Below are 16,060 nucleotides of genomic sequence, written 5' to 3' on the forward strand. Positions count from 1 at the left end.
CAGACAGACGGACGAACGGACGGACGGACAGACAGACGGACGAACGGGCGGACAGACGAGCAGATGGACGGACGGACAGACGCACGGACAAGCGGAAGAACAAACGAACGGACGAACAGAAGGACGCACGGGCAGAAGGACAAACGGGCGGACAGATGGTCAGGGCTAAATCGCCTCAGCTCGTCCCCCTGATCAAGAAGATCTATATATACTTAATGGGGTCTACCCGCCTTACTTCTGCCTGCTACATACGTTTCACCTAAGAAGGGTAAAAATCAGGGACCGTAACGATTATAATTTTTATAGCAAAAAATTAAAAAATAATAATTATTTTTTGATAAATAAAAAAAAATTATATTTAATTATTATAAATGATTTTTATGATAAAAATCAAAAATAATAATTACAGAACAATTTATATATGAAAATCAAATCATAACTCTTATTTTTGATTTTTATCATAAAAATCATTTATAATAATCAAAAATAATTTTTTTCCAAAAAATTGCAAATAAAAATTTATCTATTTTTTGAATTTGCCGTAAAAAAATAACCTATGTGTGTTTTTCCCTCTCTTCTTGGGGCTTCCTAAAGGCCTCAATTTTTTTAAATTCATAACTCTTATTTGCGGTCCCTGGTAAAAATATCCTATTTCCATCTAACTACAGGGTAACTTCCAGTCACCCATTTCTCCAGATCATTCATTGACTCTACTGCCAGAGCCTATGCAAGGTTTTTTTATGATCCAGTTCTAACAATTCATTAAATAGAGGATATCTGCAAGTCGTGGCTGCCTTGCGCCCCTACCGCCCTACCGCCCCTCTCTGCTTAGATAGACCTCATTTGGTTGTCTTTCATTTTTGTATGCTCGCGTATGCACGCTTACCGTATAGAGGCCCGTTGCAGTGGCCGCCGCTGCTGCCGACGATGAGGAGGAGGATGCTGCGGCGGCTCCAGTGCTGCCGTAGTTGAGCTGCGAGTGATAGCCGCTGGAGAGGATCTTCTTGTGTGCGGATGCATGCGCCCGATACGCGCTGACGCTCAGTTTCATTGTCACATTAACTCAATTGGCAATGGCCGTAAGCACCACCGTGCACCACCTTGCACCACCGTGCCACCAACGTTCGTCGTTGTCCACCTGCAGCACCTTCTGACACAAGCTTAGGCTGCTTAGCTGCTGCTGCTCCTGCTCCTGCTGCTCCTGCTGCTGCTGTTGCTGGCCGTCAGTGTGGCTGTGGGCGTAGGTGTTAGCGTGGACTCTGTTGTGGGCGTGGGCGTGGTCGTGGGCGTGGGAAGCTGTCGCTTTCAACTTGCGTGTGTTTTGTGGCGTCTGCCTTGAATTGGGCTTAATTGAGTGCCCAAAGGCGTTGGATGGCTGACAACAACAACAACAACACGGTTGACACCACTGCCACACACAGAAAGAGAGAGGGGGGAAGAGACACTTGGGTGCTGCGGCCGTTGAATGACAAGATGAAAAAACAATGCGCACTTTTTTGTTGCTTTTGCTTTTTGTTTTGTTTTGTTTTTATTATTTATATATATATATATACTTTTTTTGTTATCGCCGCTTTGTGTTCCGTTTGTCGCTTCTAAAGCTGGAGACACAGCCACGCGCTTGTTGTGTTTAGGGCAGGGGGCGTGGCAGCGTGTATGCTTGTGTGTTGTTTGCTCTGTTCAGCTGCTGTTCAGTTTTTCAGTTGACTATAAAAGTTGCTGGCATTGTTGTTGTTGTTGTTGTTGTTGTTGTTGTTGTTGTTTGGCTATTACTGTTGACTGTGTGGCATGGGCGTGTCTCGTACGTATGCTGCCTTTTTTGGTTACGAGCCGGGCCTGTGCTGCTATCTATCCTTCGTTGTGCTTGTTTTTGTTTTTGTTTCTTTTTTAATTGTTTGCAATTTGGTTTTTTTAGTGCTCTACAGTTGCGTCTGGTTGTTGTTGTTGTTGTTGCGGTTGCTGCTGCTACTGCTGCTGCTGTTGTTGTTGTTGTTGTTAAGGCCTCATGTCACTTTAGTTACAAGTAGCTGCTGCTCTTTGTTGCTGTTGCTGGTGTTGTTGCTGTTGTTGCTGCTGCTGTTGTCGTTGGCATCGCCTGTGGCAAAAAGCGTTTACAAATGATTAAATTAAAACTGATATTAATTTAGATGGTCAACATTAAAGTTTGTCTTGTTCTTAATTACATAACACTCAGGCCAACAGCAACACACACACACACAGAGAGAGAGAGAGAGAGAGAGAGAGAGAGAATCAAACACGCACAAGCGCACATGAAGAAGTCAGACGCAGGTCTTAATTATGCTTAAATATTGCCCAACGGCATGAATATTATAGCTTAGACACAGACACAAACACAAACACAAGTACACACACACACACACACATGTGCAATTTGGCTCAATTAAAGAATGCCCCAAGGTGTGAATATCGAAGGATGCTCAGCGTAGCATCAGCTTTGAGTCATTATCTCAAGACACATGCACGTATGTATGTGTGTGTGTGTGTGTCTGTGCTTGTGGGGCAGCTCATAAACTGCTGTGGCAAGCCTAATTAATGCGCAATTGAACTAACCTCCACGCAGACAGAGCGAATGCGAATAAAGCGCTTAATTATTGACTGCATTTGATTGATGTCATTAATCAATCAAATATCAATTTCATTATATTATAGAAATACCACATTAAACCTTAATTGGGCTCATTTTGGGGCTTATTTTCTGATGTCCATCGGCAAATAGAATTATCAGTATTAATGAACACATCGCATCAATCAGAACGTGTTAATATGTCTAATGATGATAATGATCACAATCAATCAATAAAATGACATTTAATTACTTGTTACTGTGATATCTACCTATGCGAATCGCAGGAATCTGCTCTGATGGTATACCAAAGCAAGCCATCAATCAGCAATGAGCAACAACGCTTTTCAATCAATACATCATGCATGATGTATAGACTCCTTGAGTAGCTGCAAGCTAAGGGTTACCATGAATCATATATAGAAAGTCTAAATTATGTAGCCCATTTACCAAATATTCCAGCAATCAATCAGTAAATCAATCAATCAATCAATTAATGACTCATCAATCATTTGCTTTTGTTAACATAAATAAACAATATACCTCAATCAAAATTGATCTCAATCAATACATCATGATGTATCATAAAAATCCATTTATTGAGTGAACCAAGTTATTGTGAACCAAAAACAAAGTCAAAATTATGTATTCCATCTACCAAATATTCCAGCAATCAATCAATCAATCAATGTCTCATCAATCACTTGCTCTTCTTAAAATAAGTTGACCAACATTTAGTCATATATCATCTTTCACACTGCTAATGAGCTAAACAATAAGCCTCAATCAAAATTAATCTCAATCAATACATCATAATGTATCATAAAATATATTTTCTGAGTATGCGCAAACTAAAATTTATTGTGAACCAAAAACAAAGTCCTAATTATCTATTAAACAATCCAGCAATCAATCAATCAATCAGTCAATCAATCAATCAATCATCAATCAGTCAATCAATTAATAATCCATCATTCATTGTTAAAACAAACCAGACAGCATTTAGCATAGTTTGTCTATTCTCAAGCTGTTATCATGCTGTTAACAAGCTGTTAAGCTTCAATCAAAATGATTCTCAATCAATTCGGAACTAAAATCTTGTGATAAGAAATCTGCTATGATATATCAATTGGCTAATTGACCTTTCGCCCATGAGCTACCGTTATTAACAGAGACTCGCTTATTGAAACAATTGTCGAGCTCTCAATAAGCTAATCGATGCTTATTGAGCTTCAATCAAAGTGTCACCCAATCAAAGAATTTCAACAATCGAACTGCCAGCAATCGTAGTGTAAGCGAGGCTGGCTAATTCCCATAAATAAACATTTGGCTCGGACAATCGCTGGCTAATCATTCAGCAGGCGCACAAAGGGCAGCACCGTTTACAATCGAAGTAAATGCTCGATTGCTTACCAATGCGATTAGCATGGAAAACAATCAGCTTTTCATTTTCAATCGGAAGCCGAGCTGTTGAAACAATGCGCTGCGTACAGAGATAAGACACAAGGGACTCGAATCTCGATTTGGATTGAAAAAGAGACAGAGACAGGGACAGGCATGGGGATTGGAGTGGGGACTGTGGACAGAGTTGTGAATGTGGACTGAACGAGTGTAGCCACATTCATAACATGGCTTTCATTTTATGTCTAACATTTCGCATTTGTTAGGCAGACATCGCAGATTTATTACGGTTGCGCATACGCCAGATGTAACCAGAGGAACTGCCAGCATTCCCGTAGACCCACAAAAGGACAACTGAGAGAGAGAGAGAGGGAGAGAGAAGAAAAGCTTAACATTGTATTCAAATAAAAGTAAGGCGCATTGCCGCCGGGCAGCTGGCTGTAAACATGTCACGGCGACTGCAGATAACAATCTGATCTTAGCCATTATAATTTGGTGCCGCATTTGATTTATGCGTGCAGCCAGGTAAGTCAGCCAAAGGCTTAACGGGCCGAGCATAAAACTCGAGCAATTACATAAAACAAAATCCATTACGTAAAACTCGGCATTCAATAAAACCCAAAATCAAATAAGCCAAAACCCCAACTGTTGGCTTTCAAGCAACTACAATATATATATATACATATATATATATATTTAGTCTACATATAAACGAGCTGACGACAGCTCATCTCTTGCGCATAAAATCTAATTATAAAGCATTGAAATATTCAATGTGGGCCACACAGGACTTAACACTTTGTGCCGGAACGCTTAAACGGCTTAGTCCTGGCTGCCAGCAGCCGGCGGCAGCAACTTTTATGACCTACGCCCTGGCACTGGCGAGGTATTTTACGTGTCTATAGAAGGTAGCCGTGCCTGTGGACCCACATAAACCTCTATACGTATGCAGAACTGCAGCTAGTTCAGCTAGTGGAGCTCTTCCCAGCTGAAATAGTAGTCTATGGCTAACAGGCAGACAGCATTCAATGCTGCTTTATACATGGAGCATACGGATATGTACTATATATACGGAGACAAAAGTAAATTATTAGCATAGCAAGCATTTTAAGCGAGGACCGTAACGATTAAAAAAACGGAACATAAGAATTATGATTTGATTTTCATATAAAAATGTATCTGTACTAATTATTTTGTATTTTTAATCATATAAATTATTTATAATAATTAAAAATAATTTAGTTTACAAAAAATTACAAATTGATTCTTTTTTTTAAGTTGCCGTAAAAAAATAATTTTTTTTTTTTTTGAGCCTTAAGTTTTTAAAGTTCATAACTCTTATTTGCTGTCCCTGTTTTTAAGCTTTATGGCAATTTTTTAAATGTATTTTAATACAACCAAAATATTAACTAAATAGTGGAGGATATTTATTTAATTATACAAAAACAAATTATTGCGAAAAACTTTAACGTATAATAAAAAAAAAAGAATATACTTTTATATACTTTTTTTTTTATTATATATATATATATAATAAGAAAAAAGTATATAAAAGTATATAATTTTTATATATATATATATATATATGCACGCACCGATTTCTATCTCTCTCCCTCTCTCGCTCTCTCTCTCTCTCTCTCACTCTCTCTCCCTCTCAGAGAAGCATACCTATATCTCAGCTAACATAGTCTATAGTCAACAGGTAGACAGTGATTGTGCAGGGCTGTACATTAGGGCTCACGAATATTTTTAAAATATCGTATCGATGATATTTTAAATTTTGAAATAGTATCAGTATGATATATTATATGTAATTTTGTATATATATACAATATAATATTTTTCGATTTTTTTTTAACTTTTTTCCCACATTAAATTTATTTATACGTCCCAAAAAAAAACAAGAATAATAAGAATAAATATATTTTATTAAGCATGACTCCAGTATTCGGTGCTCAGAAGCATCATTAAGTTTCAAAGTGTTCATATGCGATGCCATATTTAATGTGTTGGTATATGTTTCCATTGCTTTAAGGCACAAATTACATTTAGCTGCTCCATTATTAAAGTCCGAATAATACATTTTCACCATATTCAATTTTTGTACACTCGCAATTGGTTCACTTGTTACAGGACTGACCAGACGGACAGGCGCTATGGGGTGATTGGAGAGATATAATATTCAAGAAGTGAGGCTAACATATCTACTCGAGTCAAATGATACGATTATCATCGGCAACATAAAGGAATTGTGTGTTTTCCTTGATTTACAAAAAAAAAAAAAAAAGAAAAAAACATGGATTACCAGATATCTACATATGTCGAATACGGTCCACCCTGTGAGACTTTGTCAAATATGCAGCGAACTGCATTTGCATAGTCTGTGGCCAACAGGTAGACAATACATCCATCTATTCTAATACTTTATGTAGAGCACTGCATCTGGGCTTTATCTACGAATGCTGCCATATGGCAGCCAAGGGCATTCAATCTTCAACTTTTGCTGCTGCGGCTGCCGCTGAAGTTTTTCTTTACATTTCGTTACATTATTCTACTCGCTTTGTGTATAAAACCCAATGAAGCAGCCAAGCAGTGGAAGATAAACAGTCAGCCAGGAGCAGCAGCAGCCGCAGCAGCAGCAGCATCAGTTCAATTTCAGCTCCTCATGATTTCAATTTCAAAATTTACGCTTGATTGGTCAGTAAAAAGAAAGCGCTCGAAATGCCAAGCCAGCTGCCGTTGCGTGGCCACAAAATGTGACATTAAAAAATGTTAACCACTTGTCAAAGTCAATCGGGGAGCCAGCCAGCCCAGCCGTGCCCTGGCAATCGCTACACATTCCCTTGGCTTATCGGCGCCACCCGCACACACACACACTTGTGTAACCCGACTGCAGAGAGCAGCCCCTCTTCTCTTGTGTAATAAATGAAAAATCTTATCATCATCGCATATTGGCAGTCGCGGCAGGTCAAAGATGGAGCCGCGGCGGCGGAAGTAAATGCCGGCGCACGCGGCGTATGCGCGATTCCCCGAACGACACTCGCCCGAGATTGCGGTTAATTAGAGGCGGCCCACGCCCACAGCATTGTGCCAGACGCTGCTAATCGCCCTCATCAACTGACCAACAAGACCACAGAATCATCGCCGCCCCCTCCAACACCCTCACTCTCACCCTACCCAGCCGTGCCTCGCGCCCAAGACACCCCAGCGAGAAGCAAAGGACAGTTACTTTAGCACGACTAATAAGTCCCCCTCTGGCTCCTGCTCAGAGTTTACAAATTATGTTTAACATCAAATGAAATCGTCTCATCAAAATTTAATCCACGCCACATTCCACAGCAGCGGCCAGAAGTGCGCCCCGCGGTTGCCTCTGCGGGCAAGTCGAGCGATTTCCTTGCGAATTGTCGCAGTCAACGCGATTTCCTCACTCCCTCCTCGCCCCCTGGCGAGGCTCGCCCTCTCCTTCTCCTCTTATTATTTTCATTTAAGTTTTGCAACTGAAGCGATTTGGAAGCCTTTTTTTAACGAAAAATTAAGACATAACCCTTGATTTTAATGAGTTATTATTTTTATATAATATACGATGAAAATATTGAAATTGGCTTTTAATAGCTGTGCATCTGTCTGCTCAGCTGAAATATGAATACTTGCTTATAGCAGGAATAGTAAATAAGATCTGATAGTCTATCAATTAGCTAATAAAATCAGAGCATCCGATCTCAGGAACAAAGAGGAGGAGAAGGGGAGGCAAATGTGAATTCGAATGGCAAATGATTCAAGATTCGATTTATAAGACAAGGATGTAAATTGAGCTAACTACGCTAAAGTGCGATTCCTAAATAGGATATATGTTTATAGATGTGCTTTCCTTTAACTGCACTTAAAAGGGAAACCAGTGGAATGAAGTAGGCATAGGCATGGCAAATAAAACACCTTACAACGAGAAGCTTTAAGATTTTCATATTAGGTATACGATTTCAAGTGAATAAGGCATTTGACATGAATACAATGAGTGAAGATGCTGTATCTCTTTCTCTCGCTCTCCCTCTCTCTTTCTCTCTCTCTACCTCTCTCTCTATCTCTCTCTCTCTCTCTCTCTCTCTCTCTCTATCTCTCTCTCTCTCTCTCTATCTGTCACTCTCTCTGTTTCTCTCTCTGTATTTTTCTCTCTTACTCGTTCTTTATTTCTATCTCGCTCTTGTTCGCTACTATCTCCCTCTTGCTCGCTCTCTATCTCTCTCAATCTCCCTGTCTTATTCCTTTCTCTCGCTCTCCCACTGCCTCTCTCTCTCTATCTTCCTCTATGGACCTCGCTCTCGCTCTAACTCTCCTTCTAGCTCTTACACTTTCTCTTGGTCGTATATCTCTATCTATCTCCCTCCCTCTGCTCTCCCACTCTCTCGCTCAAACTGTCTCTCTCTCTCTCTCTCTGTCTCTCCCTATATCTTTCACTCTATCTCCCTCTTGCTCTTACTCTCATTCTCGCTGTTATTCTATCTCTTGCGCCTACTTTCCCTCTCTATCTAACTTTATCTCCCCGCCACTCTCCCTCTCTCTCTCTCTCTCTCTCTCTCTCTCTCTCTCTCTCTCTCTCTCTCTCTCTCTCTCTCTCTCTCTCTCAGTCTTCGTGTCTGACTCGGTCTCTCCCTCAACTTTTCAATCTCTGCTTTTTTCTGTTTCTTTGGGCAGTCCTTAAATTTATTGCGTTCCCAAGACTAAAATTCAATAGGGAAAAATTCTATGAAAATGTTTGGCTTACTCAAAAAGTTATACAGACAATCGAAAATATTTAAAACAAAAGTAACACACAAGCCAGAGGACTCTTCCAGAGAAGAAGATGCAAAAGTTTCAAGAGGGTGCACTTCATTTTCATCTCGATATTGCAAAAACCACACGCAAATCCTGTGCTACTCGAACGAACCGAGTCGAGCTTTACATTTTCCCATTGGCAGCCTGATGCAAGAGATGAAACTTGGAGGTCAAACCACAGAAGACCATCAATGCCCGTTACAGCTGACCACAGTCCACCTACACACGGGGGCACACATACATACATATGTATGTATATATATAGAGGGAAGGTCGTACCTCTGCACTCTGGACTCTGAGCTATCGCCGGCAAAGTATCTCGACAATGCCCTTGACAAGTGAATGCGACAGCTCTGGCCGGAAAATGTGGTCAAAGAATGCTGCAATTGCGTGGGCTGATAAACAGGACAGGCCCAATGTCACTTTGAGCCCAAAAAGAGCTGTCCCTGCCGAGTGGGTAGCCTCCGTTGTGGCTCAGTTTTGCGAAAACCGCCTGTACAATGCAATTATGGAGACACACAGGCTTTTGCTGATTCGCACCATACGGTTAATTAGGAACTGCGCCTGAAGGCACAGATTGAAAGTCATTCGCAGTAGCTGCAATGTAGACAGACCGAACTATGCTGAGTCCCCTTCAGGCCTCTGCGACAGCCCCTATAAAGTCCCACACTCACGATAATTGTTCATACCACAATAATTTTGGTCGAGTCCCCGCTCAAGTTCAAATTGAATTTATAGGCAATATAACAAAATCCTATTACAGTTGGGTCGCCTCTAGCTACGCTTCAGTTGAATCCGGGCAAGTTGAAGTGAACATGATCTGATCCTATATCAATAGGGGACTACTAACTCGGCTAAGCTTAAATGTCTAGCATTTCGCTGTGCCTTCATGCAGCCTGTTTGTTGTCCGTTGCCTCGCATGGAATCCCTTATCAGCGATTATGTCAAACGCTGCCCACTAAGTAGCCCAATACCAACTGCTGTCACCCTTGTCTATCTATCTATCTATCCCTGTGCGAGTTTTGTTTTGGTTTTTTATTATGCCTTGTTGCGGCATTGTGTTTGTTGCCGCTAACATGGATTCGAGTGGCTGTCAGTTGGTTGTCTTAAGCCTGATGCCAGCCGCCAGTGGCTGTTATGAATATGATTGTCCGTCTGGGACCGGACACAGACACAGACACTGAGATCCCAGAGCTTAGTCAAAAATGTTGACTCGTGCATGTGGAGAGACTTAAGTGATTCGAAATGCCGCAGCAGTAGGTCAAGCAGCTGCCCGCAGTTCCCACACATTAACCTAACTCGCCTGCTGCCCCTACCGCCCCTACCGCGCATATTTCCCATCACTCCACGCTGGCCATTTCTTCATGTAAATGTGTAACCGAACCACAGCATAAATTAGGATCGTCATTTGCATGCGCCCAGGGACAGGGACAGAGACAGAGACAGGGACAGGGCCAGCCAGCATCAAGCCACAGACGTGGCCCGCAGACAAGGCCGGCGGTGCGGTGTGCTGTCTGTTTGCTCGCAGCTCTTGCGACCGAAAAATTCCAGGCTTCTTTACAATTTATCAACGAATTTTATTCAGAATCAAGGCACAGCATAAAAACTGCACGCAAAGAGAGCATACAATACGCACGACTTGCAACTGCAAGCGACTACAGTAAAAATAACCAATATAAAAAGTGATAAAAGTGAATAAATTCATATTTTTCTCGTTGTCTTCTAGGGTCGTTACGGTAGCTGTTAACGGAGTTGCCACTTTTTGATGCATTTTTCGACTAATTCCCTATAGGGGACTAAATCCCTAGGCCAAATACATTTTTCTAGGAACTACCGCGTTGTTCCAGGCGATAGGACTCTTTTCTTAAAATGTTTATAGTTGATATTTTCAAGTAAATCTAAGCATAAGCACATTTGTGTGACTTATATGTAATTTTTAACGTTTCTCTACTGCCACTCTATCATAGCCTCCACCACTACTTTACCACAGCTCTACCCCTATTCTATCACAACTTTATCGCCACTCTACCGCTACTTTACCGCGGCTCTACCAAACCTTTACCGCAGCTCCACCGCCTTTCTACCGCCACTCCACCGCCTCTCTACCGCCACTCCACCGCCTCTCTACCGACACTCAACTGACACTCTATCACTACTTAGCGCTGCACAAACCCCATTTTATCACTACTTTACCGCCACTCTGCTGCTACTTTACCGCGCCTCTACCGTCATCCTGCCGTTACTTTACCGCAGCTCTACCGTCACTCTACTGCGACTCTACCGCCACTTTACTGCTACTTTACCGCTGATTTACCGCTGCTCTACCGCCATTCTGTCGATATTTTATCGCTGCTCTACCGATCCTTTACCGCAGCTCTACCGCCACTCTACGGCCATTCTACCGCCACTCTACCGCTGCTCTGTCGCCACTTTACCATGACTCTACCGCTGCTTTACCACTGCTCTACTGCCATTCTGCCGATATTTTATCGCTGCTCTACCGACCCTTTACCGCAGCTCTACCGCCACTCTACCGCTGCTCTGTCGCCACTTTACCATGACTCTACCGCTGTTCTACCGCTGCTCTACCGCCACTCCACCACTACTCTATCGCCCCTCTACCACTACCTAAGCTGCTCTACTTAAACTACTCTAGCGCATTCTAGTCAGTCTATGAGTGATGTCCCCTTTAGTCTAGCATACCCAGTAGATCTCCAGATACACTCCATGCATAAACATGACGGCATTTTAACGGCGCTTTTTTGTGAGCTATTTTTTCTGCCAACACCTCTTTATATTGTCGATAAAGCAATTTGCGCAAATTGTGGCCATGATTTTGTATCAATTGCTTTTTGCCCAGCACCAGCTCCTGCTCAAGGCAGGACAAAAATCGCGCATACGCCGCATGAGACCACCAGCCGGGCCAATCGTTCAGCCACTCTCAGCTTAGCTTTCGTTACGTTGCGTTCGGTAATCAATTCGTTTTTTATTTATTTATTTCGGCAGCTGGCAAAAGGCAGGCGGCAAGAGCCATATACATTTAAACGCTTATTTACAGCCATATATCTTGGAGACGCTCGGCGAAATCCATGCGTGGGGCATGATAGCTGTGCCTTAGCAAAACTCTAACAATTTATACGAGTCGTCGAGTCGTTCTATTTATATATATATATTTTAAAGTAATGCATCCATGCTTAACAATTCAATCCACATGGAATACATACAAGCTTGATTTGCAGAAACTTGAAAGGGCGTTTCCTACGAATTACTATTTATGTGTAGCCCTTTTCTCATTTCCCACTCTTGCGCAACGGCACTAAATATAACAAATAAATGTATGTATATTATTTTGAAAAGGATTTCACATGGAACTTCAAGGGTATTTAAGCAGCTCGCAAATGAAATGTGTTTGTTTTTCCCTTGAATTGTATCGCATTGAGCAATGCTTAACTGTGGAGCACAGCTTGATTTATATTTGTGTAGGTGAGTATATATATATTTATAGCTGTGTGTACGTCTGTATGCATGCATGCGTGTGTGTGTGTGTGTGTGAGCGATGTGTTTGTGTGGGTGTACCTTGGCATTTCATCCCTTTTGCATGCAAATAAGCATGTAGCCCGGCATCAAGCAAAATTCAATTAAAACTGCTTTCGCTCACAACCGAAACAGGTGTACTCGAGTGTGTCCATGTGTGTGTGTGTGTGTGTCTGTGCGTGTGTGTGTATGGATCAAAGATTAATGCAATTACATGATCCCAAGGCGTTGGCACATCCAGCTAGTCAGTCATTCAGCCAGTTAGTCAGTTAGTCAGCGCCGTAAGCCGTAACTCAGGCGCTACAACAAAATTATTAACATCTCTGAAAATAAAGTGAGCTCGGGGGAAATCGAATGTGGCACGGCGTGTCTGCATTTGTCTCTGCCTTGATTAGCTCTGCTTATCTGTGATTTTGATGCTGTTTGCTGTTTTTCGTTTACCTAACCACATGAAACATGATGCAATTAACAGTTAGGATAGATGGGCTAGCGAAGGATGGAATTTCAAATGCACTTGCACTTCGATTTATGCAATGCCTACCCCCATTGGGAGCTCCCTCTCTCCCTCTCTCTCTCTCTCTCTCTCTCTCTCTTCCGTTCTGTCTCTCTGGGCAACTCTCGGAGAGAGATTTCACAGATTCTTTGAGCTTTCGCTTGAATGAATGGCACTCTTGTGGGCTGGCAGTGTCTGCCTTTTAAGTGCCGACACTTTGTACCGTAATTCTCTAACTTATGTTTGTGCATTTGTTGTGAGAGAGTGTGTGTATATATATATATACATGTGTGTGTCTGTCTCTCGCTTCGTCTGTGTGTGTCTTTCCACAGTGGTGCCAATGGAATTTTAATGGAGTGAAGCCTGCCACAATGCGTATACTTAATATATGAAAGCAAGACAGGCACTTGAATTGAATATACTCCCTGAATGACTCAAGAGTGCCTCATCTGACTGACTGACAGACTGAATGGTTGACATACTGATTGAGTGACTGAACGATATTCTGTTTGATTGATGGATGGATTCTCTGACTGTATGCATACATGTATATCTGATTTATTATAAGTAATTATATTTAATGATTAGTTAAATGACATTGAATGATAGAGTTGACTGACTTATTGATGGCACGACTGACTGACTGATTGATTGACTGATTAAGTAATTGGCTGTATTGATTAATTACATTTCACTCAATCCACATAATGACCCATTCTTTATTTGAAAGATTGATTTGCTTAGCTGATTGAGTGGCTAATGAACTGGTTGATTGACGAGACAGACTGATTCATTGTTTTATTTGGAAGACTGGCAAACAGATTGACAGATTGGCTTGATTGATTGATTAAATATTTGTCAATCAGCATAGGACTTTAAAAGCATGAAAAATTATCTACTGATTGCTTGATTTTTTTTGACGGACTGACTTGTTTGTATAAATGACCAATTGCCCGATCAACTGACCGATTGACTCAGTGATTGACTGACTCACGGATGGACTGATATACTGACTGGTTGTCTGATTGATTTGCCGACTGATTTATTGACTGAGTGATTGTCTGATTGACTGATTGATGGGCTGATTGATGGACTGATTGACTGACTGATTGCCGGATTGACTTACCGACTGATCGATAAACTGACCTGAGTGATTGGTTAATTGGTTGTCTGACTGACTGAATGGATGACATAATTGATGGACTGATTGACTGACTGGTTGTCTGATTGATTTACCGACTGAATTATTGACTGAATGGTTGTCTGACTGACTAAATGAATGACTGATTTACCAACTGATTGATGAACTGAGTGACTGGTCGATTTACCGACTAACCGATGGACTGACTGAGTGATTGACTGACTGGTTGTCTGACTGATTTACCGACTGATTGATGAGCTGATGGTTGGTATGGTTGACTGACTGGTTGTCTGACTAACTGATTGATGGACTGATTGAATGACTGGTTGTCTTATTGATTTACCGACTGATTGATGAATTGACTCAATGGCTGACTGATTAGTTATCTGACTGACTGATTGACTGACTGAATGACTGACAGATTGATGGACTGATTGACTAACTGGAGGTAAACTGACCAGAGTGATTGGCTAACTAACCAGTCAACCGTCTGACTGACTGATTGACTGACTGGCTTTCCGACTGATTGATCGACTGTCTGATTAGTAAGTGACTGCCTGCATATCAGCTCATCGTTGTACTGATTGCATACTTAATGACAAATGGCCTATCTATCCATCTATAAAATAGGCCAACTGGCATGCCGTAGTACTGCCTTTTAGGCATTAAAATACATACGTACATACGTCTGCCTCCCTTCGACACACTGCATCATAATCCGAGCCGATTGAAGAGACTTTCGCCTGGCTGTTTACGGCAAGAAATTAATTTGAAGGAATGCCGTTTATGTAGCTTGGCTCAAGGTGTAAATTGAGCTCGACTAGGGCCAGCTATGAACATTTTATGGCCTGCTCAATTATTGAATAAAAACCCGGTGTTGTAAAAGCACAAAGCTCGGCTAACCCTTACCCAGCTGGTGAGGGCTGCTTGAGGCCAGAGTTGGCATCGGAGCTGGCCATAAGAGTCGTCATTGGTGACTGCAGAGCCACAGCGAGCGGGGCATCCCGACAGCTGCGTTTTCTCTCGCCAGCTCAAATCACACGATAGGCGATAGCCTATGGGGCGAGGGCGAGGGCGAGGATTGGGGACTGGGGACTGGGGACTGGGGGCTGGGGGAGTCTTTGGTTTTATTTACCTATTATCGGGTCGGACAGCTCGTTGGCCTTGCTCGTTAGGGCGCGACTGGCTGCCACAGTGGGTCACATAAATTTGCAGTCAAGTGTTTGTTGCTTGGCTGTTCCTCGCGCCTGGTGCCACGTGCGGCACGGCTCAGTTTCGTTTCGTTGTGCTTGCCGCTATCCGTTTATCCCTTGCCCGGATAATTTTTCAATGTCAGAAATTTGTGCGCCCCGTTTGAAAAATTGAAAAGTATTTTAATGGCAACGCCGACGCCGACGACGACGACGACGACGACGACGGCAACGGCAATGAAAATTAATGGCCGCCCATTGCCAGCTTCTGCTTACAGTTTTTCCCGTCCTTTATTTTTCCATTTCTTTTTTTTATTCTCGCGCTGCGCTGCAATTGCAGCAAGCGGCTTAAATTCGGTATTAAATTGACTTTAACTTTGCGGCGTGATAATAGCCGGAAGGATAGCACGGATAACGGCTGTCAGCGGCGATTGATCCAGTCAGCAGGTATACGCTGAGCTCCATAGCTCAATGCATATTAAACGACTTAATTAATTATTCAATTTTTTGGAATTTTCATTCCATTGATATCGCTCAGCTTTGTGTAAATCATTTTTCAATCGAATTCAATCCATTTATCAAGTCGTACATAGAGAGTATTCAAAGGGTAAGATGAGGTTGATTAAGCTTAAGTTGGGAACAATTAGAAAATTGTCTCGAATTTTCATTAAAAACTTGAAAGTAATTAAGATGGACGTAATCGGAACTGCACGACTAGAAGATACCCTGTGCAAATTTGTGGGGAAATGTATCGAAAATCTAAAAAATATTACAATACAGTCGAGCATCGATCAATCGAAAATTGCCATAGATTAAAAAAAATTCCACCCCTTGCAAAAAATTCGTTCTCAATAATTATCGATAATTATAATATCTGCGTAAATCGAAAAAAAACTGAACCCTTTGCCATT

General features: G+C 41.8%; 1 protein-coding gene across 3 annotated transcripts in view; it reads right to left on the reverse strand.

Moving 5' to 3' along the window:
• The window catches only part of Cngl (Cyclic nucleotide-gated ion channel-like), a 72,185-nt gene that overhangs the window by 40,579 nt on the left and 15,546 nt on the right, over positions 1-16,060 (reverse strand). For 2 of the 3 annotated variants that reach the window (XM_089264556.1, XM_089264558.1), the window contains exon 2: positions 887-2,067. In XM_089264556.1, the coding sequence (XP_089120682.1) occupies positions 887-1,051 (165 nt within the window). In that variant the 5' untranslated portion in view covers positions 1,052-2,067. Of the gene's footprint in view, positions 1-886; positions 2,093-16,060 lie in introns of those variants that run through there. The other variant, XM_089264557.1, reaches the window with a different exon arrangement.

The sequence above is a fragment of the Drosophila navojoa genome, chromosome X (assembly GCF_054131105.1).
Source record: "Drosophila navojoa isolate 15081-1374.11 chromosome X, UAZ_NAV_1.0, whole genome shotgun sequence".
Classification (NCBI taxonomy): domain Eukaryota; kingdom Metazoa; phylum Arthropoda; class Insecta; order Diptera; family Drosophilidae; genus Drosophila; species Drosophila navojoa.